Source organism: Harpia harpyja, chromosome 3 (genome assembly GCF_026419915.1).
Source record: "Harpia harpyja isolate bHarHar1 chromosome 3, bHarHar1 primary haplotype, whole genome shotgun sequence".
NCBI lineage: Eukaryota > Metazoa > Chordata > Aves > Accipitriformes > Accipitridae > Harpia > Harpia harpyja.
This window is the reverse complement of record NC_068942.1, coordinates 71,539,247-71,565,260: the sequence shown is the minus strand read 5'-3', so window position 1 is coordinate 71,565,260 and position 26,014 is coordinate 71,539,247. Positions and strand designations below refer to the sequence as shown.

At 45.8% G+C, this 26,014-nt stretch overlaps 1 protein-coding gene across 3 annotated transcripts in view; it reads left to right on the top strand.

The window, feature by feature from the left end:
- Positions 1-291: 291 nt before the first annotated feature.
- Positions 292-26,014, top strand: part of LOC128139996 (exocyst complex component 3-like protein 2) — a 44,281-nt gene continuing 18,558 nt past the window's right edge. For 2 of the 3 annotated variants that reach the window (XM_052783262.1, XM_052783261.1), the window contains exons 1-3: positions 18,053-18,449; positions 20,140-20,734; positions 22,431-22,548. In XM_052783262.1, coding sequence (XP_052639222.1) covers positions 18,164-18,449; positions 20,140-20,734; positions 22,431-22,548 — 999 coding nt within the window. In that variant the 5' untranslated portion in view covers positions 18,053-18,163. Of the gene's footprint in view, positions 494-18,052; positions 18,450-20,139; positions 20,735-22,430; positions 22,549-26,014 lie in introns of those variants that run through there. The other variant, XM_052783263.1, reaches the window with a different exon arrangement.

Sequence of the window (26,014 nt, the reverse complement as noted above, 5' to 3'; positions counted from 1 at the left end):
GTCCAGCACGGACAACCTCTGAGGCCATTGGCATGACAGTAGCTTTGGTCACTTTTGGGAATTTGGGACTATGTGGGCTCAAAACCGTTCCCTTTGCATGGGAGGGCTGAGATGAGCCCCATGTCTGAGCTCCAATCCTGTGACTTACTTGAATCTCTCCCATTTCCCATTAACTGTGTAGCTTTAAAAGTTAAACAGCAAGCCTCTTCTCTTCAGACCCTCTTCTTTCTTTGTTGCTCTCATGTTAGTTCTCATTCCAACTCCCTAGGGGGAAAACCAAATGCCATTTGCAGTTCACTGCTGTGTATTACATTTATTGCCTCAGTCTTTCTCTCTCGCAGAGCATGAACCCAGCCGACCAAATTCTTATCGGTTTGATGGGCTGTGACTGTTGTCCTGGTGACCAGCATAGTTGCACTATCATCATGTACAGAAGGCAGCAAAAGAGATGCCTCGACCTGTGGGTGTAGCTGTGCCTGCGCATGATATGCCAGTAAGTCACTGGGATACACGAAGATAAGGTCCAACTCTTGGTCTATGTATGTGAAAGATGAAGCAAAACCAAAATGGAGAAGCATGCAAAGTTAATAGCTATAAAAGAAGAAATGAGAATGTGCGTAGGAGTTGCAAATGCTCAACTCTTCTCAGCATCTGATCTGTGTGCCCATAATTTAGTGCATTTGTATTTAAGAGAAGCTTGCCCACCAGCCTGCTGCTTCTTTGCCTTTCTGTCTTTTTCTACCCTCTCCATTTCTTCCATTTCTTACTTAGGTTTATGGACATGAGAAAAAATAATGTTAGTAACACTTCTGAATCACGTTTTCCATCCAGACACACCGTGCTTAACCCATTCATACACACACCCCTGTACAACGTCAACTCCAATTCACTAATTACTCATGTGAATTGATCAGACCGATTTTTTAGTGCTGTCACAGATTATCTCCTAGGTGCTAACAGAAAGCCCTGCTTTGAACTGCATACGATCCAAGTGGAAGACAAGGAACAACAGATGGAAAGAGATGGGTAAGGGGAGCGCAAAGAAACAGTGAGACATCATTACTCAGCACATAGGCAACGGTGTCAGCACACCAGCTGCCTAACGCTTGGGACAGCTTTTGCAGGCTATGCAGTGTGTTCTTGTTTTAGTGTTGGCTGGTTCACTTAGATATTGTCAGCTTTCCGCCATCGAAGACAATATGGGATGGGGTAACCTAGATAAAACCAGATCCTGGCTAGTACAGGCTATATGTTAGTTAGGGGACAAGAACATACTCAGGTGTTCTACCTGTGAAAGGCTGGTAACAAGCCTGCCGGTTTCTGTGCTGAGCAGGGACAGCTTTAATCTGCTGGGGTCCAAGTGGGGCACAGCCCAGAGGCTCGTGTGCCCCGTGTTACGTGTGTGGTGGCATGGTAGTGTAGCCATGGTTGCTATGGGGAGGAAGTGTCTGGTTAATCCCCAACCCAGCTAATCTTCCATGGCTAATTGAGAGTTGAATATGGTTGGTTTACTGTAAAACCTGGCTTTTTTGAACACTTATTACCAGGCATAGCTCCACAGACATCAACAGTCCTGCACTAGACCCAAAATTGTGGGAAGGTATGTCTGAGCTGCTGCCTGTCTTGTTTTGCTTATGTATCTATGCCCTTAGCATTGCCCTTGCCTGTGTTTGCTTATCTGTGACCTCCAAAGGCCTTGCAGCAGATAGGATGCTCTGCTAGACCTGCCCACCATCTGCTCACATCTGTGTATCTCCAAACAGCCTTGGTGGGGGGGGATTTCTGTGGGCAGCATTGGGAGGGGGAGCTGATGCAGCAGATCTGTCTCCCAGGAAGGTCTCTAAGGCAATGCTTCAGGGCAGGCTGTGTTTCAGTGGTAGTGACAGGGAGAAGGGATATGCTTGTGAACAACATGAGTCAGCCCCCATGCCAGGGCTCCTGGTGGGAGATGCCACATCTCCTGGCTGCAGGATCAGAGCCCTGCTGACTAATGAGGAGAGGTTTAAGGATGTTATGGGATGGAGCTTCTGTCATGTAAAATTCATGGTGCTAGCAGGCTACCTTAAATAAAACATTACCCTCCCTGAAACAGACACAAAGTTTTCATTTCATGCTTGTAAAAAAACACAAAGAAAGGATGTTTAAAGAATGAGGGAATTTAGGACTGTTTTGAGTGTGCCAGTCTGATGTGACCCTGAATCTGCTTTCACAGCAGCTTTGCACTGGAATGACGCATGCACATTGCCCATGAGGAAACAGCAGTGAGGGAACATCATTTCAGTTAGAGGAGGAGAGGACTCATGCTTTCTGAGTAGCAGAAAGAGAGGAGTTGCATTTCTTGCCTCTGCAATAGCTTCAGTTCTGGGGTGGCTCCATGAGCTTCAGTGACACAGCATGGTGCTGGTGGGCAACAGAGCAGACCTGCACCAGCTCTCTTGTTACAGGACAGCTGATAACCTGGCTCCCATTACACTTCTGCTTCTGCTTTTTGTTCGCCTGCCTGCCTGTGCCTATTGTCTTGCACTCATTAGTACTTGTTCTGTTACTGAGATCAGACTGTTTTCCTTGGGCTGCTCATAACTGTCCTAGGTGTTGTGTATACTGAAATTTCTAAGGGACCTGTGAAAGTCCCATGTACCTTGGGCTAGTAAGGCACGATTATATGGCCCTTCCTTTGTAACATGAGTTCTTCCTCTTATGGGAAGCCTGATAAATGAAGAAGAAGCTATTGTTTGTTGTTGTTGTTACAAAAGGCTCTTGAGATAAATGGGAATCTGGCACCAACAACTAATTGCGTAATTTCGGGAGGGTAGCTGAAATGGCTGGAAAGCAGTTTCTGCTACTAATGAGTGCAGTGAATAATTGCTGCCTTCAGTTCTTTTTCAAGGCAGTATTAGTTTGCTGGTTTTAACAATAAGATGGAGAACACATGTGTCAGTGACTGATAAAGTATGTTTTATTTTTGTATGAATTGATGCCCCAAAAGTATAGTTACAGAAAATTCAGTGCAATATCACATGCAATGTGTTGCAGGTGATAGGTGGCAGAAGTGACCCATGTGTGAGTCTTATGTGAGGGATGGAAAAAAAATGGGAAGTTTGGGGTATAAGAAGCCATATCCATGATGTTTATCCCAAACCACTGGTTTTCCTGGAAGCAATGTTAGAATCATGTGGCATAGCAGCATTAGATGATGACACAGTGATGCATGGCTAAGCCTCCAGCCAGCTTGTATCACCCAGGCCATTCCAGCAAGTTTGTAGGATATGTCCCATGTTCTTAAAACACCCCTGAGCATCCTTGCATATGATTCTCACTCACCACCCCAGAAGCACAGAGCTGTGCCACATGTAAGAGGGCCTAGCCTTTCCCCATTCATTTGTGCTGTTTCTATTTGCAGGAAAATCTACAGTTGCTTGCCCTGCCTGGAGGATGTAGTTTGTGTAGCTTTATCTCCAGTGCATACCTAATGCTCAGTGGCAGTGTGGTCTTTGCTGGAGAAATGTTATTTGTAGTTTGGAAGTTGAGTTGGATCTTTTCCAGTTGTCCTTGTCTCTGCCTGTGTTGTTTCTTTTGAAGTTCTCATTTCTTTTTGGGGGGAGTCACCTAGATGGTACCAGCAGTTAGCTCAGTGAGGCAGGCTGCCTGGGATGGGAGCTTCAGGGCTTGAGATCAATTACAAAGGACAGTTGAAAACAGCCTTTCTGAATTTGAGTGTGTGCAGCATGTTGGTGGATTGCCAAAGAGGCAATTGGGACCCCAAAAGGGCCCCAGTTCCTGGGGCAGCAGTTCCTGGGCAGAAACAGAAAAGGTGTCAGCAAGCACCAGGCCTTCCTAGCCAGCTCAAGCCCTTCCCTTTCCCGCATGGCAGGAGTAGCCTGTCCCCATGCTTTCATCCTCTCAGCAGCAAAATCTGATGTTACTTGCATGGTTTTGAAGCCAGGAGCCAGCAATGTCTCCCAGCCGTGCAGAAGTCCTGGGCTAGGGTTGGTGACCTGGGGAGGTGGGCAAGCAGGATTTCCATGCGGGGCTCCCCTCCTGCTGAGATGCAGCAACTTTTGCTGGGGCTGTTGCCAGATATGTAGCCCATAAAGGCACGTGACTCATCAGCCATACAGCTGACCCTATGCCCTTGCAGATCATATACATCTGAATTTTTTCATGTGAGTGGAAAGTCAGAAGACCTGTGGGCCTGGAGACTAGTTTCTGGCACTTTTTGTGGTGGTTAATTTTCTGGAAATTTAGGCTGTGGTTCGTCTGCTCTGAAATACATACATTGATGTCTGAGCTACTCATTCTGAATTCCTTCTATTGTTGATGGAGAGAATTAGGCAGTGCTGGTATGCTGCTTGACTGGCCTATTTTAGATGTCTGCATTTGCTTGAGAGGAAGGGCACTGCCTATGCCCGTGCCTTTTTTCTGGTTATAAAAGCAGTCTGGATTATCAGCAGAGATGTAGACTTCTCACACTGGCCATGCAAGGTTAGTAAAAGGATTCACATCCCCAGAACTTGAACTGCCTGTTAACTCACACACTGGGCAAAGAATCTGGATTCCCCAGACAGACCAGATGAAAACCAGGCAGGTAGAGACCTCGACACAGAGGGTCCCTGCTAGGTCCCGGCCATAGGGGCCCTCTCCCCCTCAGGGAGGATCCACCCTGGCTTGGTTGTCCGATGGATATCCATCAGGGTTGTGACCACTAACCTGCTGAATGAAAAGCTGATACAGGATTTAGTTGCCTCGAGTTGTTTTGCTTGTGCCAAGGAGGCAGGAAGAGGTCTCAGGAAATAAACTTGAATCTCTGGACAAGTTTTCTGTTGCTGAACTTGGCTCTCCTGCTGACTTTTGTCTAGCTGCTGAGATCTTGAGTTTACCTTTTCAGGAGTTGTGAAGATCTAAGTAAGTGCAGTGTTTTGTATCATCCTCCAAACTCTGCCTGATTCCCCACCTCCCATAACCCCCTGGCATCTTTTCTGCTCCATATCCTTGTCCCTTGTTACCTGCATCACTGCCTTGCCTTTTCATAGCCTCTCTGTGCTCTTGTCTGGTTTGATTTGCTCACTGCTGCGTGTACTTTTTTTCACTGACTGCCAAGGCATGCAACCTGCAAGGTCTCTTGATTGAGTCTGACTTTGCATTTTAAAAAGAGGCCTGAGATCTCAGTAACCCACCCAAAGAACTAAAAAAACAAACCACCCCAAACAAGACAGACAGGAAAATATACAGTGGATCTTTCTGTGCTCTCATAAATAAAAGTCAGACAATCACATGGTTTTCTAAAAATAACAGCCATAGTGAGCGTTTCAGTAGGAATAATACTGACCTAGTTTGCATGTTGCCCACATGCAAAAATAAGTTGGTGAGGAAAACCCAATTGCCTGATGTGGTATTTGCATTTGCTGAACCAGATCTGAATTGAGAGGTGGTTAATTAGATCTTACATTCTCCTCTCGGCGGCCTCTCTGGAAGTTTCAGGGAAGAGGGGAAGGGGGGATGCTCGCTGGCAGCATGGCCCATAGCAGTTGCTTGCCTTCTGCATGGGCTGGATGTGTGGGTTGCACCTGTGTGGTGCAGTCAGTGAGGGTCCTCATGAGCAGAAGTCCTCTTCTGTAGACTCAGTCCAGGATGTTCATGTCTGGAGAAAGGGCAGAATATCTCTGTGATCAGAGGACCTGAATGTATGTATGTGAATTTAGCCTTGTGTCTCCATCTGTAAGGCAGATCAAAACGTTTTGGTATTGAAGGAAACCTCCCTTGACTGCCCAGCTCATGCCCACCCCCAGTACTCGGTCTGTGCTCCTGTCCCTGTCCCTGTGGCCAGCACTGCAGCATAGCCCTGGGGTGGGAGCTGTAACTTGCAGGACATGAGAGTGTCTTGCACTAGCCCCTGCCTGCCAGCTCCTTCTCATCCCACCAGAGGGGATGGTGCTCAGGTGCTGACCTGGACCTGGAGCTGCTCCCTGTGGGCAGCTTGGCATCAGAGACAGCAATGACAGCAGCCGTCAAGGGCTAGCATCAAGCTGGCATCCCTCACAGCGATGGACACCCTCAGGGTCCCCTGATCACTGGTCTGGTGAGTATTATTGGTTAATATGAAAGGTTACTGGGCCTGGCTTATAGAGGGGCCCGCTAGGATCTCGGGGAGATGAGGAATGTGGTTGTAGACAAAATGGATCAGTAGCAGAGGCAGGAAGAAAAGGACTTGGAGGCCTTTACTCCAGGGCTGACCAACCTTTCTGTCCCTCTGAGCCACATACCACCATCATTACGTTGTTGAGTGCCACAGGATGTGCTTCCCGTCTCTTGGAGAACTGGCAGATGGAGACATGTCCTGTGTGGTTCACCAGTAGGACATGGCATTGCCTCGTCAAGGCCTCCCTAGCTTCCCGGGGGTGATGGATGTGCACTATGTCTGCAGCTGGATCCCATCGCGACCTGGCAGTGTAGGGCTCAGCAGACCTCGCTGGCTCATTTCCTCTTGGCATGACGTGAACCAGCAGTCCTTGATCCAGCACAGCCTCGCTGCCGGCAGCCCAGGGCCAGGAGCTGCCTCCGAGGTGCCGGAAAGCCGCGGGTGGCTCCGGAGCAGCAACCTGGCCACCCCGTTGTGCGGTCATGTCCTCCACGGCTTTGGCACATCTCAGCCTCTCCATGGAGCCGTGGCTGCCTGGCCTGCTGCGTGTGCTGAAATGAGGGCTGCAGTCCTTTCCAGACTCTGAAATGAGAGCAGAAGCGTGTCGGGGAGTGCTTTGTGTGGATATGGATAAAGCTCTTTTATGACTAACGGATGCCATTGCTTTCCCTTAAGATGATATCCTCTTTCTCTTTTTCCCCCTCTCTCATGATAAGCGATATATGAATTTCTGACTCCCTGAACAGCCTCGATGCTGGGAAATGCTCTCATTCAGGCAGAGAATCTAGGTCAGCTGTTTGTAAGAATAGATCAAGCCTTCATTGAACGCAGTGGACGGGCCTTCAGCAGGACGGTTTTTTTTTCCTGGCTTGTTTTGTTCATAATGAGCTCCGAAAGTTGACAGGCATTTTGTGGACGGCAGCTATAGCTTCCTGCCAGCAGGCTAGATGCAGGCATTACTGATTCAGTGCATCACAGGGGAAAATCAATAATATGAAATATTAATTGTGATTTTTAAATTTTTTTTTTAACCTAAGATGGGGCACTCAGTAATGAAGATCTATACCTATGTTCAAGAGGATCTGATTTGTGAGGTGACACATTATGAAGATGGGGCTTAATTTTTTTCTCTGATTCCACACCTATAAATAACTGCTCTTATATATGGCATCTAATTATTTAATTGTATATGCAGATTAGATAGTCATTTACATGCTGTCATCAATGACAGCAACTAATAGCACTGGCAGTTATTTCCAGGCGCATATGGTAATGCCAAAGGTTTTAAATATCAGTCAGTACCTGCCATACATATCAATATCTCTCCCCATCTCTTCCCTTCAAAAAATGTTAGAATAAATTAATATCATAAGGTACATCTGCTGCTTCTTGGAACTAGTTGTACCGTGGCATATCTGTTGTGTTATATATTTTATGTAAGACTACAGTCCAGCTTGTAGTTCCTGATTTGTCTGTGTGTGATGGCCCCCCGAGACTGGGAAGCAAGAGGAAAGAAAATGTTAATATGCTTTTTCTCCATTGTATTTATGCATGCGAAGGGTGAGGGAAGGCAATTGCAGATATGAAGGACTCAGGTCCCATTTGTACAAAGTGGGATCCGTAGCCATTTTGATCCAGAAGATATTTTACAGCTCTTTGGCTTTCCCTTTGTGTAGACCTAAATGGTTACCCAGGGTAACGTTAGTAGGAATCAGGGCTAGGGAGTGCCCAGTTCATCTTCTTATCCTCATCAACAAAATCATTGCAGTCTTCTTTTTCCTGATGTAAAACAGGTTTAGAGAATGAAAGCTTATATTTTACTGCCATTTTACCCATTTTGCCTGCCTAAGGTATATTTAACTGTGAAGAGCATGGTAACAGCCAAGGAGACCTCAGTGAACATGTAACCATTATTGGGCTTGGAAGCTGCCCATTAAAACCTTGTGCAGAAAATACCATTAAAACCCCATTCATTCAAACAAACAAGCTCCAAGGCAGCTGCCTTAAAATCCAATGATTCTGTGCTGTGTCAAGATCAGCTATATTAAATTGGTTTGCAGTTTGTGCAATTTTCAGATGTTATTGACTCCAAGGCATTTGTTGTCATGTAGCCATGGAGCTTACAAACACCACTCCACACCACTCTTTCCTGCTCACTAAACAGATGTGTACAGCTAAGAGGCTGAATATTCTCTTTGAAACTAAAGGAAATAGTCACTTACTTAAATCCTTTGTTGGAATGTGGCCTTAATGCTCTTTTATTAATTGAGTTCCAAGAGTCTCGGCTCTTGACAGCCAGTAAATAACATGCACTGGAGTTCTAAGGTCATAACAGTACAGATAACATGCTTGTTCAGGATGGGAAAAAATAGTGGTTCCTTTTCTAATTTGCTTGATAATTTAGAAACATCCTTACAAGTTACCTAATTTTGGTTCCTCGAGGACCAAATCTTTTTCCTTTGCAGGGAAGAACTTGCTGTGAGTGATGAACACCGGCAGAGTGGTTGCGATGAAGGCAGCAGAGGAACACTGCCAATGTGCTGGCAGTCAGTGCTGTGCAGCTCTCGGGAGATGGGTTGGTGTCTCTGAATCTTTATATAGTGCTCCCTCCACTTTGCTGAGAAGTGGGAAGCAACGGAAAGATGAGATAATCCTGATACCAGCAGCAGATGAATGCATTACAAATACTCTTCCCTTTCCTTTACCTTGCCTGTATCTGATGCCTCCCCCCTCAAGTTTTGCCCACCTCTTTCTTTGTCGGTATTTCTTCCATTCCTCTGAAACAAGAACGGGTCAGAAAATCATAGAATCATAGAATGGTTTGGGTTGGAAGGGACCTCAAAGATCATCTAGTTCCAACCCCCCTGCCATGGGCAGGGACACCTTCCACTAGACCAGGTTGCTCAAAGCCCCATCCAACCTGGCCTTGGACACTTCCAGGGATGGGGTATCCACAACTTCTCTGGGCAGCCTGTTCCAGTGGCTCACCACCCTCATAGTGAAGAACTTCTTCCTTACATCTAATCTAAATCTACCCTCTTTCAGTTTAAAGCCATTACCCCTTGTCCTATCACTACATGCCCTTGTAAAAAGTCCCTCTCCAGCTTTCTTGTAAGCCCCCTTCAGGTACTGGGAGGTGTCCCTGGAGCCTTCTCTTCTCCAGGCTGAACAACCCCCAACTCTGTCAGCTTGTCTTCATAGGAGAGGTGCTCCAGCCCTCTGATCGTCTTTGTGACCCTCCTCTGGACCCACTTCAACAGGTCCATGTCCTTCTTATGTTGGGGGACCCAGAGCTGAACACAGCACTGCAGGTGGGGTCTCACAAGAGTGGAGTGGAGGGGGAGAATCACCTCCCTCGACCTGATGGCCACGCTTCTTTTGATGCAGCCCAGGATACGGTTGCCTTTCTGGGCTGCAAGTGCACATTGCTGGCTCATGTTGAGCTTCTTGTCAACCAACACCCCCAAGTCCTTCTCTGCCGGGCTGCTCTCAATCCACTCATTGCCCAGCCTGTATTTGTGCTTGGGACTGCCCTGACCCATGTGCAGGACCATGTGCACTTGGCCTTGTTGAACTTCATGAGGTTTGCACAGGCCCACCTCTCAAGCCTGTCAAGGTCCTTCTGGATGGCATCCCTTCTCTCCAGCACATCAACCGCACCACACAGCTTGGTGTTGTCCGCAAACTTGCCGAGGGTGCACTCGATCCCACTGTCCACGTCGCCAACAAAGATGTTAAACAGCGCCGGTCCCAATACTGACCCCTGAGGAGTGCCACTCAGCACTGGTCTCCACTCAGACGTTGAGCCGTTGACCGCAGCTCTTTGAGTGTGACCATCCAGTCAATTCCTTATCCACCGAGTGGTCCATCCACCAAATCCATGTCTCTCCAATTTAGTGACAAGGATGTCATGTGGGACAGTGTCAATTGCTTTGGACAAGTCCAGGTAGATGATGTCAGTTGCTCAAAGTGTTGAAGACTCAGGGAACTTCCACATCATGTAGCAGTGCTGAATTTTCCAGTGCCACGTCTCCTCTAAATGCTTTTCTGGTTTTGGAAGAAAACACAGTGGTGCGGTGTAAATGTTTTATCACCATGTATTTGGGAGGCCTGCTTTATTCAGCCTGAACTCATGCTGATAAAAATTTAATGCTTCTCTTTGTGCTCATGCAGAGTTCCTCCCCAGGGTATTTTTCTGAAACCGTTTCAGAGGATGATTAGCTCTCTCCTAGGACCCTTTGGGTTCCTCTTGCTGTAGCAAACCCCTCATTGTAGCTAGCTAGCTCCAATGTTTAGAGATTGCAAAAGCCTTTTAAAACTGACCTTTTTACAGTGTGACATGGCATCTTCTTGGATATCCTGAGCTTTACCAGGGCTAGTGGCTAAACCAGCTCCCCGCTCACTGTGGGCTGGGAATGGAGTTCTTACTCAGAGTTGCCAGAAGTGACAACAGGAGATGCTAGGTGCTGAGCATTTCTGAAAATGTGATCTATTTAAGTGTCTATATGAAAGCTGATCTCTTTTCTCTCACCTGCTCTCCTAAATAACCTGTCTGCTGTGTCAGAGTGTTTAGCAATGAGGATAGGGGCCCTGATTTGTGTTGTAAATATATCCCATCCCATATAACAACTCCTTTGGCAGTGCAGGTGCATGGGGCGTTCCTGTCTTAGTTTGTAGCCAGATATACCTGCCATGAATGTTGAGTGGAGAAATGGTTGAGTTCTGATCCTGCGTTAATATTTAAATGTGCCCAGCTCCTAACTGAGAGGTCTCAGGATGTCCTGGAAGCCAATCTGTAGTTATGATTTTTAGCCTCCAGATGGTGTCTGGCAGATGTGCCTGTGGAGCCATGTCAGTACAGTGGGGGTGAAACACTGGAGACTAGAAATGACACAATCACTGGCCTCCTGTGCAGCAGAAGAAACATGAAAATGATGTAATGTGGATTTTCAGTCCCAAATCTCTGCATATACTGCTCTGTGAGGGCTGTGGGTACAGATGTGTGTAGGAAGTTTCCTGCAAAGTTGAACCTAAAGTTTTTACTGCTGGAAAGAATCTATGTAAAAATGCACATAGGAATCCTGTCAATCTATGCCAAATGAAAAGACTTGAATAAAGTCATTTTAGGCTTGTCTGTCCAATTGGAGATGGAATATTCATAATACAAGCTTTCCAAAAAAACCGCCTGTGGATGAAATCATGGATCATCTTGAAAAGAGACATGGTGGTGGTTGAGGTAATGCATTCTTTACCACACTAGCAAACAATATCCATAATTTATTTTTTAAAAAAGCTCTTTCCATCCCAAGGATAGCAAGCAGCATTTAAGTTGTAGTTTTCTGGTGGCAGACCTGCCCCTGGAGCCTTCCTTGGGTAACTCTTCAGATAGCTCGTAGAATTAGAAACCAAGCTGTTGGGTGGCTGCTCTTCTAGGGATGCGACCAAACCGACAGCCCGTAGCACTGCGGTCATTTCTGTGGCAGAAACACTTCCCTCAGCTGCTGTTCAGGACTTGGGCTTTCTGAGTGCTGAAGTGATGAGGGTGGACCCTGAGTAACAGGAGACAAGGCGTGAAAAACTACCTCTGGGATAATTTTCCTTCGTGTTTTCCTGATCCCTTTTGAGGCAGAGAGGCCAGGTTGCCTGTCCTTCAAATCCCTCCTTGGTACAGTGTACTTCTCAGTTTGACATGAGGTATATATTGTTTATATAGAGGTATATATGGTAGGAGAACAAGGTCAGACAGTATCTCTTCTTCACCTGCTGCCCATGCAGGACTCCAGAGGCCCTGGGCAAACACAGATTTTGTCAGCCTGCCTCACTTTGCAGCCCTGATGTTTTCCACGCCAGCTGCTTTCCCTGCTAAGTTATTGTCTGTGAAGAAATTGGAAAATAGCCCTCAAACCTTTACAGAAACTTTATGTCCTGCCCAGCCCATGCTGTAACAAGCAGCGGGGGGCTTTTACCAAACCGGGGTGCACAGGGCGAGGGGATGGAGCTGATGGGCTCCATCCCCTCTCTGACCCAGGTCTGTGGGCCCTGTCCTCTCCCTGTGTCCCCTGCAGGTGCCAGTGCCACTCCGAGGGCTGCAGCCCCCACCCCTCCACACCAGTAATGCCAAACCAGCCACTGGCCACTGTACAGGGCAGGGGTGGCATGGAAACTGCCTCCTGCTCCTCCTGGTAGCTGCTATTTCTGCACCTCCCCACAGCTAAATATAACCTAACTCCAAAGAGGGCCTCAGGGTTGATTAAATATGTGAAAATTAACAAGTTTACTTTGAAGAATTATTATTATTATTATTTTTTATTTTTATTTTTATTTTTATTATCATTTGGGGGGTTTGGAGAAACTGTTTTTTAACCAGTCTGTATTGTGTGCTATGTACTCTGTCTGGTGCATAAATTTTTCTCCCTCTTCCACTGATGCTGAAGGAAAACAGAAGGAAGTTGCAATTACTACAATATCCTCAGTCCTTGCTGGAGGCCTGCAGGGCAAAATCAGGGAGTGGAATTCCCAGCTTGGTCCCAGTTTCTTTACTGAAGGCTAAGCTGCTATTTCAGGAAGTATTGCTTTATTCTTCTCTTACTACATGGATCGGATACTCTTAATGCAGGGATTTTTAGGGTCACTTCCAACATTCCTATTGCTTGACTTTCTACAGTATATCTTTAAAATTTTGGGGGTTGAGTGATTATTTATTTATTATTACTATTATTATTGTTGTCAAAAGGGGGAACATCTTCCTTAAAGCAATGCTTGTTTCATTCTGTAAAAAAAAAAAAAAAAATCCCCAAAACCAGAATCAGGCAAAATCCCCAGGAATTAGCTAAAAATGTTCCAAAGGAATGGCAAAGTAGGTTACTAATTAAGTGAAAATTGAGGTCAGTTTGGAATGGGGTCCTCACAATTAGGAGGAAAATAGAGGCAATGCAAACTGTACATCAAGTTCAAATGTGTTTTGTTTCAGTATTCAGGGCAGGGGAAGGGGCAGTATTCAGTTGTTTGGGGAACTTATTCTTAGGACTTTAGTGTGGTTTCTGAAACTGCTGGGACCATGCAGCCTGTCTGTCTGCCTGTCAATCCATCTGTCTGTCCCTTCCTAATAAACTGAATTCCTCCAGTTTCAGACAAATCCGGAGCAGGAGAGAAGTCTCAGATGAACTTCTGCAAAACAGGATGAAAATCAGTGGCTGAGCAGAGAAGAGCTACTCAAGCAAAGGCGGTCAGTAAGAGAAAGGAAGGAGGTTCCTTCTTTCCCTTTTGCTCTAACCGTGGCTGTCAGACAGCAGCAGCAGCTCCAAATTAGCTCCAAACTCGCAGCTTTTTGGCCTGTTTGGGGTAACACAGATCTCGGGGAGGTGAGGGGGTGCAGCCTGGGGCGAGGATGCACTGTAGGGAAGCAGCTTTGTTTCAGCTGTTGCTATGGGAAAGGTTGCTTGTATTAAATATTTGTGCTGCTTTATTTACTCTTGCACACACATGGGTTAGCTGGAGAGTAAACAGGGGATTTGGTGAGCAACAGAGGCAAGGAAACCATGTCTGTGTACCTTCAGATTGAGCTGCTGGGTGGAGTCCCTGATGTCTAATAAAGGCTGAGTTCATGCTGTATTTTGTTCCTCAACAGGAGCAGTGAAGATCTATCCTCTCTCCTCAGCCATGTATTTTCATGAAGTGTGTAAGGATGTACTATTCTGTGCCAGTCACCCTCTTTTAGTTTGGTTAAAACTAGCTTTAAAGTTTGTTAAAACTGACTTAAAACCCAGTCAAGTGCACTAGGGCAGGGGATCAGATGAACACAGAGATGCATGCAACCTGTGGCTGCATTGCCTCATTTCTTTAGGAAATGGCGTTATCCTTAGGAAATAAGAATAAATATATGCTTTCCACAGAATGATAAACAGCTAATTTTGCACAATTAACAAAGTCACCTCTTGCATATGACCATTATGGCAATGCCAGCTGCAATGTCAAACTGGAGGGGAAGGCATTTTTGGTTTGTTTGTTTGCTTTCTCTCTCTCCAAAAAGCCTATCTTGCTTATAATACAGACTGTCCATTCTTTGATTGCTGATGAAATCAAAGATGCTGCGTGTGGGTGGAGGAACACGTTGTCAGACTACAGCATAGCTTCACAAAGTGCTTTTGCATGAGTTTATATCTGAGGGAACCACCATGTTTCTGTGCCATACTCCGCATGTTTTATTATCATAATTAAGATTTCTTGCTGCCATCTTTCATGCCTTTGGTTCAAAGTGGTGAAGAGTACCAGCATGTTCTGGAAACAAAGAAGGAGGTAAAAAAACCCCAGATCTCTCTCTCCAGATACTGCAGATCCAGCCCGCCTGTTAGGACTCAAGTGTATTTCATATAACAGATGCTACTGAGCACAAAGTTTCCATTGTATATGCCTGACTGTGTTCATGCTGAGTCCCAGCAAAGCAAGCAGGGGCATCACTGCATTGCTGGAATTGGAATATTAATGTAATTGGACTCTTGCAAAGTCATTTAATTTGAAGTGCTAATAGTCTGACTTCATCCGATTAGCATCCAGACCAAACAGCTATTGTTCAAGGCAGGCACACAATCCACTTATTATGAAGGGATTTTATCTACATAGGCAAAAGAAATGGGAAGCAGCAAGATTAAGTCAACAGAGAAACAATATAAAAATTTATCTGAGATATTCACTTGTTTAGTGAAAGATTCCAAAGACAAAGGAGTTACAGTTTTTCTGAGAGAGAAAGACAGAGTCTCAGTGATGTGGGGAGGCTGTGGGCTTTCCCAGGAGCTCCAGGCAACGGGGGAAACTCCTGAACACTGGGGATGTTCCCAGAAGACAAATTGCTGTCCTCAGTGAGCATAGCAAGGGTCAGGGCAGGAAGGAGAATGACCCCTCTGGAGAACGTCACACTGTGGATAAAATAGAGGCATTGAAACACCAGGAAGAAGGAGGGGGCAGGGGCGGGCTTCCAAGAAGTGGCTTTAGAGGAAGAAGAAGGTCATTTGGTACACCTGACAAAGGAGATTGTTCAGAAGCAGAACTGTGCTTGTTACAGTGCTGTGTTCTTGTGGTTTCCTACTGCCCTTCTTTCTGCTTGGAAGGGCTCCCCTTGGGTGGGCAGCTCAGGAGCCCAGGAAGAGGCAGGTGAAATGTAGCAGTGCTCCAATTCCACTGCCCAAAATGATGGTTTTGGACAGCAAACAACCCCTTTGCATTATGTTAACACTTGGTGAAAGACCTTTGTTCTAGTTTGATCTTGACCCTTCTCAGCTCCTCTTCTGTAAAGCTGTAGCTTTCCTGGGGACTTTGCTTGTCTAGGCATAAAACCATTCATGGAAGCACTGTGGTAGAAGATGTTCCTAGAGATTCAAATCATCCCCATGTTTTAGCTGCAGAACTTTAGCCTGAGCAGTAAAATAGCATTAGAGACAGAGGGGAGAGACCTGTGCACCCTGCATGTGCCGTTAAGGCACATAGACCCAGAAAAACAGGCTGCTGGTGGCCTTTTGGCAGCTCCTTTGTGGCATGTCCTCTCCTGGTGCAGTGCATTTCCCCTCAGTGATGCCATGCTTCAACCCTTGCCTTTGGAAAGTAGTTGTGGGCAGAGGTACGCAGAGTGGGTGATGATGGATTGCTGCTCCTGCTGCAGCAGGAGGGATGGGGCATCACCTCATGCTGCTGATGGGCTCAGTGCTCACAGTCAGAAAGGCCATCCCCAACTTGCTGTCCCTTCGTAGGGTGTTCATAGCTGCCTGCTCCCCTAGGCAACTGCCTGCTTTGCCTATACACACACATTGCCCCTGGTTTGTGAACCAATTAAAGGTAGAACAGATGAGATCTGGATTGTTGGTGCTGCAGTGCTCAGATGGGTTGTGCCCTCAGGGCACTCTCATCTTGCGGAGTGTCTACCATGGCTTTGAGTGGATTGAGTGGACCATGGAGCAAGAGATGGTCCTAGCCTCAGGAAGTCTATCCATCTCTGCTCAGTCACTTGCCGCTTTCCACAGGCTCATATTGTATTCCCTTGAAAGAAGCTTTCTGGGAAAATACAGCAATTCCCATACGTCATGTTGCCTCAGTTTAGGGCACAATCTGCAATGGTACTGTGTTAAAAATCCGTATACTGCAGAGAATCTTGCCTGCAGGACTGGCACTTTGACATCCAATTTCCTTCCACAGAGAAGTCTGGGGAAATGATTTTTGTTAGAGCCGGGCTTGTTGGAAAAATGCTGATGAAGTGAAACACAAACACATTGTGTTGGAATTTTCATGAGAAAATATTGCTGAAGGGTTTCAGCATGCCTGCAATGCGTCTCTTCAGTACTAACCCTCTCAGTCTGTCTTGTATTCATATATAGTGCAGCTATAATATTCCAAAGGAAACATTTTAACTTTAGCCAATTAAAAATTAAGGTCAAAATGGAATGTACATAAAGCCTCTCAATTTTCAACCTTTTTCACAACCTGGGAAAACACTGTATTTTGAAACCTCAGTATTTCCTACTGGCAACAGCTCAAATTTATGACCACTGCTGGAATTTCTGTTTGTCCTTCCAAATGAAATGGATTTATTTCCTCCTCCCTATTGTTACTAATGAATCAAACGGCTCCATGATAACATGCTGGTGGAATTAAGCACTGAGTAAAAGAGCCAGAACAACATAACATTTACTTAGTTTCCAAGTGGGAAACTAGTGGAATTTTACTGTCATGAAAATGTAGAAAATCTTGGAAAAAGCTGCAGGCGTTAAACCCAGAAAGATGAATGCACTTATTTGGATTAATCTAGATGCTGTGTGGAAAAATTGCCCCTTAAATTCATACCCCCAAAAAATAATTCTTGAATAATATATGGTTTTGAATCAATACAGCTTGTAATGGCTCATACAAGACTGTTTCTTCAGCTGATGAAAATCCTCAAGGTCTTGATTTCATTTTTATAATAATGGAAAGGAGAAATAAAAACCAGTTTGTAACTATCTAGCAAAGACAGCGTGGTAAGAACAACATTTCAGCTTATCTCCAAGTGTAGTGTCTTTCTTACAGCAGTGCAGGGACTTTTTAAAAATCTATTTTAAACATGAGCTCCTGGAGTTAAGTGATATTTTCTGTGTAGGAATTTGTTCTGAGGATTATGGATCAGAACCTTTAACAGCCCCTGGACTCGCCAATACGGTGCTTGCGTTGAATGGGGATACATGTCCTTTCTCTTCACTCCAGAGGCTGGCTGGTGAATAGACCTATATGTGCACATACACATATGGACACACAGAGACATGCACACATTTATGATGCATTGCTGTAATGTTATGCCATTTATGTATACGTGTGTGTGTATAAATATAAAATAATATACAATAGTGTATATAGTTGCTGGAAAATTGCACAATCCAGAAAGCTGAGGTCGCTCTTATCTCCTCTGAATGGTGCTGATAAAACCTGAAAACCATCGCCTGTTCTCCAGGGCTTTACTCCCCTGTTGGCTAACACTAGGCTTGCTGGTAGGTGGGGAAAAATTTGGCTCCAAAGCCAGGCATGATCGCTTTGCCAAAGAAGAGCTGAGGTTCAGATGGGGCACGTGGAGTGGGTGGAAAATGATGTGTGCTTCATAGAAACTATTAATTATCAACTCCCTGAAACTGATAGGATTGTCATCGAAATAACTGGCAGCGTGCAGGGATGTTTTAATCATTTAGAAAATGCTGAAAATCCCGCTGGCTTTCCCCCAGTGCTTGTGGTTAGATTGTGTATGAGGTTTTTGACATTATTTCCCTCGAAGAGACAGAGATTACATAAGAGGCCTGGCAGCCTATAAAAATGTCCTCACTCAGCACGGGTGGGAACCAGGTTAGGCTTCTTCGAAGGCAGCTGAAGCTTGTAGATGGACAGAAAAACAATTAAATCTGGGGAGAAATTACTTCTCTGGGAGACAGCTGCTAAGATCATCTTGCATCAAAATGTTTCTAACTTTTTTTTCTGATAGTATTCCCAGTTGGACAGAAAGCATCTGAATCTGCTTGGATCATGAGGAAGATGAAATATTCCTGGGCAGCCTTTGCAGGAAGAGGCAGCAAGTGGGAGAAAATGGCTGGGGAAAATGCAAGGATGCTGCCCAAGGCCACGCATGAGGAAAGAAAGAAGCAGGAAGCGAAGAGGAGAGGGAAACTGAAAACCATGGCAGGCAAATTACTAAAGTCCGTGGCTAGTGGGAAAGAGACAGCGGAGGATAAGGCTGGCAGTGAGGATGTGGCAGGGAATTTGCTGAAGACAGCAACCAGTAGGAAGGGAGCAGAGGGAGAGATGCCTGCAGGTAACCTTGAAGTTATCTCTGGGTCCAGTCCTGGACCTTCTCTGCCTCTTCCAGCCCTGCAGGCTCTTGGTTTCATTAGCTTCTGGAGTAGGTGCTTTGCGCTTTCCTCCTCTCCATCCTTCACCCAAGTTCTTGTCCTTTCTGAACTGTACGCTTGCTCCTCTGGAAACATCTGTATTTCGCTTTCCCTTTGCCTCACAAGTATTTCTCTTTGCTGTTCTTATTCTTATCCCTGCAAAGACTCCTGATGTGTCTTGTGAGAAAGACGAGGTACGCGTGACTGACACCGTCGGGTGTGACTGTGCTGTTCTTCCACAGATGGGGAGGGGGAGGTAAGTTGTACATGGGCTAATTGTACCAAGTAAACATTTCCTGAGTGTTACAGGTATCGAGGCAGGATGAGTGCAGCTTGCTAGACCCCTCTTGAGCAGCTTGCCCATTGCTTTGCTGAAGATCCTTGCATCCAGCCTTCTCCATTTTGTGTCACATTCCTCTCTCCAGTCCTGTTTGATATAAGTCTCAGTACACAGATGAGGTGTTTTCATAGGGGAAAGTGAAGGATGCAGGTGAAAGATAATGGAAGCTCATGCTCTTTCATTCTTGACTCTAGACCCAAAGCTGTATCCTGAATTGATTTCAGGGTCCCACTGCCTCTGGCCTTGCTTAACTTTTCCCTGGGTTCTCAACAAGTTTGATTTTTCTTCTAGGTGCTGCTCCAGATACCTTTGGGCAAATCTTCTTAACCCTTTGTTGCTCAATTTTGTCATCTGTAAAATGCACAGGAAAAAACCCACAGTTCTGTGCAGCTGTTGTGAGATTACATTTAACTCTTAGTGGTGGGCTGGGTGTGATGGGTAAGATACTTTGGAAACAAACAGCGGTGAAAGACTTCTTCCAACTTCTGAACTTTAAAGATTTCATAACTGCCTTGACGGGGTGTCTGGTGATTAGGGCAGTGGCTCAGTCACCACAGCTTCTTGCAGACATGGAAGTCATGGGTAGTTACGTGAATCCCCATTGCTGAGACGTTGCAGATAGGTAGCCCACCTTATGGTTTTCACCTTTGGGCAAAATAGCACGCATAGTCGTTTGGCCTAGTTGAAAAGCCCCAGCAAAGAGAGGGCCCTGGACTGCACTGAGCAGTCTCAGTCTAAGACAAGAGCTTGCTGGCAGGAGTGACACCCTCTGTGTAGCCATGCCAGACTGAGCAGGTGGGGGGGACCTTACAAGAGAGTTTGCAGCACTTTGGTCCTGCCAAGGCTTCTGTAGAGAAGACAGAGGATTCCTTCTAGGCTTGACTTTCAGCTGTTGGCTTTCAGATGTCCTTTCTGTAATGCTTTTCTTCTGGACAAAAGGTATATTCCTTAAGGAAAGATTGTCATTATTGAACCTGCATTGCCCACATGAGGAGGTCTGCTGGGATGATGACAGAAAGCTGCAGAAGACTAGGCTGCAGGCTTAGTTAGCCTGGAGGAGAAAGGATGGAAGAAAGAAAGAGGAAAGAAAGTGCTTGCCCTGAGGAAACTGAGAGGTGCTAGTGCTAGACCTTAAGTGAGGTGATCTTGAGTAGATCCTGAGGAATTTTGGGGTACATATAAACTACATACTTCAGGACTCAGATATTAAAGTGATGGGTCCTAATAGAGGAGTGAACAAACATCAAGTTGTCTTGTTACTCTCTCTATTGCAGAGGAAACCATCTGTGGATTCATTGAGCAAGGAAAATTTTTTGAAGCTTGTGATCATATTTATGACCTGGAACATTCTGGAAATGATGGTGTGGGAAAATCTGAATCACTTTATATGCTACTGGCTGAACGAATGTGGACTGTGGTGGGCGAAGCACTCAGTGGAAGCGGTAGGATGTTCCTGGAGCCGTTGCAGTCGGTGGGGGAATCACTGAAGTGGCAGAAGCAGAAGGAACCAGAGTGGCTTGGCAGCGGCCAAGAGACAGAGTCTGTTTCCACCTGGAGTCCAAACTTTTGGAGGAAAGATCTGGAGGAAAAACTAATACAGTACATGACAGCCCAGATTCCCCAGTTTGGGTCCTCTAGTAACACAGACAAGACCGCACTACACCAGCATCTGAGTCAGCTGGAATCGACATTTCTCCCCAGCCTGGAGTACAGAAGTGATGTCTTCAAGGAAGCCGGACTGCTTGACACCTATGCCCGCTGCTGTCATGCCTCTTTGTCTTCTCACCTTTCCACACTTACTGACAGTAACCATTTCAGCTTCAGCCAATGTCTTTCAGTTTATGAATGGGGCCTTAAAATGTACAAAAGGTATGTCTGAAGGACTTCTTTTCCTCTACATTTTTTCTATGTCTCAATTCATTAGTTCTGAGCACATCCCTGCTTCCTGTTAACGCAATGATGCTCAGGACTCTTGCTGAGTTTAGACTTGCCCACTGTCTGTTTTGTCTTCTGTGCTCTCAGAATCAGAGCCTTTTTTCATCGCAGTACTGCCTCTTTCTAAATCCTTAGTATTGGGCTCCGGGGTTTACCTGAGGTAGGCAGGTATTTCTCTGCTGGACTCCTGTTGGACATGCACAGTGTCCTGCTTTCTTGAACAATTTCTTTTCTCACATTAAGCCTTTTTTAGCAAGGTCCATAATACTCTGATTACTCCAGAATAATTTTCTCTTGCCTTTTATGTCAGCATGGTGCTCTGAGGACTTCTCTTGTTGTCTCCTTGGTTCTCTTGCTGCTTTATCTGGCTTGTAGTTTGACCAGTTGTTTCCATATTTCCTGCATTAGTGTTCAGATCACAGGAAAAACACATAGCAGATCATTAAAATCCTGCCCAAGTCTGGGAAAACGGATGTGGCTTTCCCCATGATCTGAAGAGCGGCACATCTGGGACCTTTTGGCCCAATGTGAATTCAAAGCCTGTGGGTATCATCAAAGCCTGAAGCTTTCTTGTGATTTCTTTTTGTATGACAGTGGTAGATGAGGTGTTTGATTCTCTGTGTCCATGGTTACTTTGCTACTTGACAGCTCCAATCTACTTATGTCCTAATAGTTTTCAGCCCTTTTGGGTTATTTGATTGCTTCCATCCAAGCCTAGAGCTTCTATGTTCTTTGTATTAATTACACTTGTAAACCCTTGATTAGTTCATGAACAGTTCATCAGGTGGGCTTTTCCCCTCACCAGCTCCCAAAGGAGGGAGGCAGGGTAGTGGGTACATCCTGGTGCATGCTGTCCTCAGACACATGGGAGCCATGTGGCGAGGATGCATCCCTTCTACTGCTACTTTTATGCGTTTAAGATGGTAAAACTTTGGGTTTAGATAAGAGTAATGGATTGGTGAAATATTGAAAACTTACATGAAATTGGAGGTGAATAATTATATAATATAAATATATGATGAAAAGCTTGAAGATAGGAAAAAATGTGTTATGCAAATGCTGAATTCCTTCAAGAACAAAAAAAAGCAAGAGCAGCTTGTGACTGTATTATGGTCAGAAGGTAGTGAAGAAAGTGGAAATGAGAAGAACAGAGATGCCAGATGTAACTGTTTGGATTTTCCTCTCCAAATACAGTTACAACCTTAATGAAAGCTCTAGTGTAGATGCAGTTGTCCTGCTATATAGCTGCTTTTTATTCCATTCAGAGAGAATATGTGACGCTTGTAAAATTGTGCATCCATGCAAGTGTGTTTGGGTGACTCTGCCCAAGCCTGAGGAGGAATTCAGCAGCAGGACTGAGGGAAGGGGAGAGGGAAATGGTGAGCAAAAAGTGTAATTTGGGCAGCAAATATAGGAAGAAGGAAAAGAAGCGGCACAAAAGAATAGCTGGCAAAAGGGCATGGTAAAGATCATCTACCATGTTGTGGCTGAGCCGACTGCTGGGTGCTTGCAGGGCACCCCGTTTGCTTAGCATGAGGCCGTGGTGCCAAGCAGGGGGTGCCAGGTGGGCGATGGGCTGTGGACCAGCAGGAAGTTGACCTTCTGGCTGAGCTCTTGTTTCTGTACGCAGTGGCAGCGAGACATGTCTGAGACCCAGGGAGACCCCCCAACACAGCCTTTCCCTTGGTGTACAGTGTCTCATGTGGATTATATTGAAGACTGAGGAAAAGTTACTTGCAGTCACCCGGGTAAGAACGCAGGAGTTTTACTCCAATCTGCCTGGTTTATTCCCATGGTTTTAAAATAAGTAATGCCTTTGTTAAATTAGCTGCTCTCTTGCTAGCTGAGCCAGCTCTGCTCAGGTGTGCGTGAGCCCCAAGGTCTCCATCTTGGCCGAGTTTCATTGCAGAGCCCAGGTGTGAAGATCCATGACCGTCTTCTGCCAAAGGGATGCTGCCCTGTCCTTGCTCCTTAGCAAAGAGATGCTGAGACATTTGCAAATCTCTGTTCATCCCATTGCTGCGCCTTCAAAGTGCTGCAATCTACTCAGAAGCCAATGTATCTGGAGGAAAGGGAAGCTATGCGTGAAATCCACTTCCTTATTGAGGGCCATTTCAAGATGCTGTTCATCTCACCAGCTGTTAATGAGCTGTGTGCAACAGTTGGGTTTTTTTTATAGCCCCTTTGCCTCAGCTGTGCAGGATGTTGAGGCTGCTGGATTTGTCTGTATGTGGACCCCTCACAGCCCTTTCCAGCCTGCTGGATGCTGCTGAGGTTATAGCAGAGATTATTTCCAGAGCCCAGCATAAGAAATCGTGCAGCTGGTGCACCCTGGCACAGCCCTCCTGTAAGGTCAGAGCAGGGCATCCTGCCTTGCGATCCCACAGGTGACCTCAGCTCCGGGGCTGCGGGATCTCCTTCTTTTCTCAGCAAAGCTTCCCTTTTGAAGAATGCTGTCTCAGTGTGTGGAATACAAACGAAGCAGGGAAGATGCATTGTAGCAACGGGGAGCTCCAGAGGAAATCATGCTATTTGGAAAACTCAGCGGGGCCTTTTAGATTCAGCTAAAGCTGAAATGCAGCAGCAGGAGTTACCACACTCATCTCTCTTGCTTTCCCTTTCCACCAGCCTCAGGGGAGCAAAGGAGGGGAAATTCCATGGCAAACTGCTGAATCACTCCAGGGAAAGTACTCTAAATTGCAGAGATTTTCCTCAAGACCTATTCCCTGAAGGAGAACAGGAAGGTAGTCACAAACATGGGAGTAGAGGTGCCAGCTGGTGACAATATGCTTAAAACCTACTGATTTCAGTGTTTAACATTAAGCATCTTTATGGGCTATTTCTAATCATTACCCTGGGGAAGACCACATGTTCCTAAGGTCTGTGTTTAGCACTTATTTCAGTGAAGGAGATTACTCAGGGAAGTGCTAGTGAGGTTATCTTAAAGCATGTCACTGAGTCATTGGCAAATCCTTACAGATGCTGACTAACAGTGATGGAGAATTTAACTCTTTTTTTTTTTAGTTTCCTCTAAGGTAATGGCTGGAGAAAGCTTTTGTTTAACCATGGGCTTTCTGCTTTCCTGATCTACCATGCGCTGAGCAGGCTCACGTAGATCTGGCAGTGGTTATGCGCTCTTGTGCCATGCTGCCCTGAGTTGGCTGCATTTTTTCATGCCACCTTGGATCTGGAAGCATTACAGCTCTACATGGTGCCACATTGTACAGGGAGAACAGAGCTGGAATTGCTGGAGAGTGTGGTGCAGCAGCGTCCCAGCTCACTTCAAACCTGTCCAGTTTAGGACCAGCTCCAGTTTCAAGCTAATGAGCTTAAGTGGACATGAGCTGACTCCATATGGAAAAATTATAGATGTCTCTTCACTCAGCTCAGTGGCATAGCTTATAAAACCTGCTTTATCCCTCTATTTCTTTTTCCAGGATACTCCGGCCCTTCATTATTCCAAGTATACAGGAAGCTGCTATTGAGCAAATACCCTGTCAGTTATCTCTGAGCAATTGTAATATATAATTGTGACTGTAAATCACATGGTGCAGGTTTTGCCACTTCAATGGATGACTAAATTTTTCTAAATGAAAAGAGACTGACCAGAATAAGCCATGGTCTGCTTTGCCTATGAATACCTGGCTTGTTACTGGGAATGCCAGCCTGATACCTGTGCAAACTAAAAGCACTTTAAACAGAAATGAGCAATGAGAACTGTGACCACATCTGAAGGTGCTGAGAGCTCAGACGCCACGTGGGGTTCAAAACCACTTCCAAACATCACTGCGGGGAACTTGGCCAGCTCTGCATGCAGGCGGTGTTCCCTCAGCCCGAACACTTCTAGGGCAAGGGGGCTTTGCGCCCTTTGAGGTTGCAAGGTTGGTGAACTGGAAATGATGGTGCCATCGACTGGGTTTTTGATCCGTCACCCTGCCCTTGCTGTACTGGGGAATTTGACATGAGTGCAAGGCAAACTTTCCAGCATGATGCCAGGGTTCATTCTGATACTGGGAGGTAGAAAATGAACTTTCTGTCCCCTGATTCTGCAGCCTCAGCTCAAAACTGGCTCTTTGTCCAAAACCGGAGATGGCAGGACTGGACATGCATACCTGGACAAAAGCTCAAGGAGGGTTTAGACTGACCTGCAAAGGATCGCTTGGGTCTGTGACTTCTTCCCTCCCTCCCTCCCTCCCTCCCTTCCTCTATTTTTTCAAGTAGATGAAAGGAGGACTGAGAAGTTCATGTGCTTTGGAGAATTTGGGCAGAGGACCTGCTGCTACCCAAACAAATAAGGCTGTGCAGTTTTTCTGCCCACCTTCCTGCCAGTCTGTCAGTGGTGCGCTCCCACCCGTGTTGAGCCTCTTAGCGAATTTTGACCGCACTCGGTAACTATGTAAAGGTCTCAAGGATGTTAATTCTTCCATGTTTTAAAACAGCAGCTGGACAGATGAGGGACCCAAGTTATAACTCAGCCCCTTGTGTTTTCCAAGAGGAAGCGGTTGGCTGGGCAGTCAGCACAGGCGGGCTGGCCATCCATGGATCTGAAGCTTTTACAGCATGGGGTACTATGTCCTGGTCAGACAGGGAGGGACGAGGAGGAAACTTGAGGTTATTTATGGGCCTGTTTGTTACAGCAGAAATTCTGGTCCTCTCCATGTTGGAGCTTTGGTGCCTGAGGTGCTGGTGTCACCACGAGAACTACAAACAAGCACGCTCATGCTAATTCAGACACATCATCTGATCCAAAGCAACTAAGTACAGTGGCTCAACAAGTTATTGCCTTGCAGTTACTAACTAAATGCATGCTTTGTCCCACTGGGGAGCAAGACCTTCATGTTGGCTTAAGCTGACACATTTTACTGTGCAACTGGGGCAGGCTAGAAGTGTTTATGCAGCTCGGCTGGGATGTGTTATCTCAGCACATCGTGTTCACACAATTGCTCACAGTCCGGTGATGGCACTCGGAGGAAAGGAATTTTTCTTGGTTTGTTTACAACTGCTTATTTGTCTTTGATTAACATTTTTCAATGAGTATGGCAGAGCAGTTGTTTTGAATATACTTTTGATGAAATTCTTCAGTGACAGCCACAAATTTCCTAATTCATCAGCCAGAAAAGAACAAAGACAAAAATGGAAGATCAGACTTTACATTCTTTTTATTTCCTTGGAGGAGGATGCAGAAATGAAAGAATTAATAAGCGAGCCAGGTTT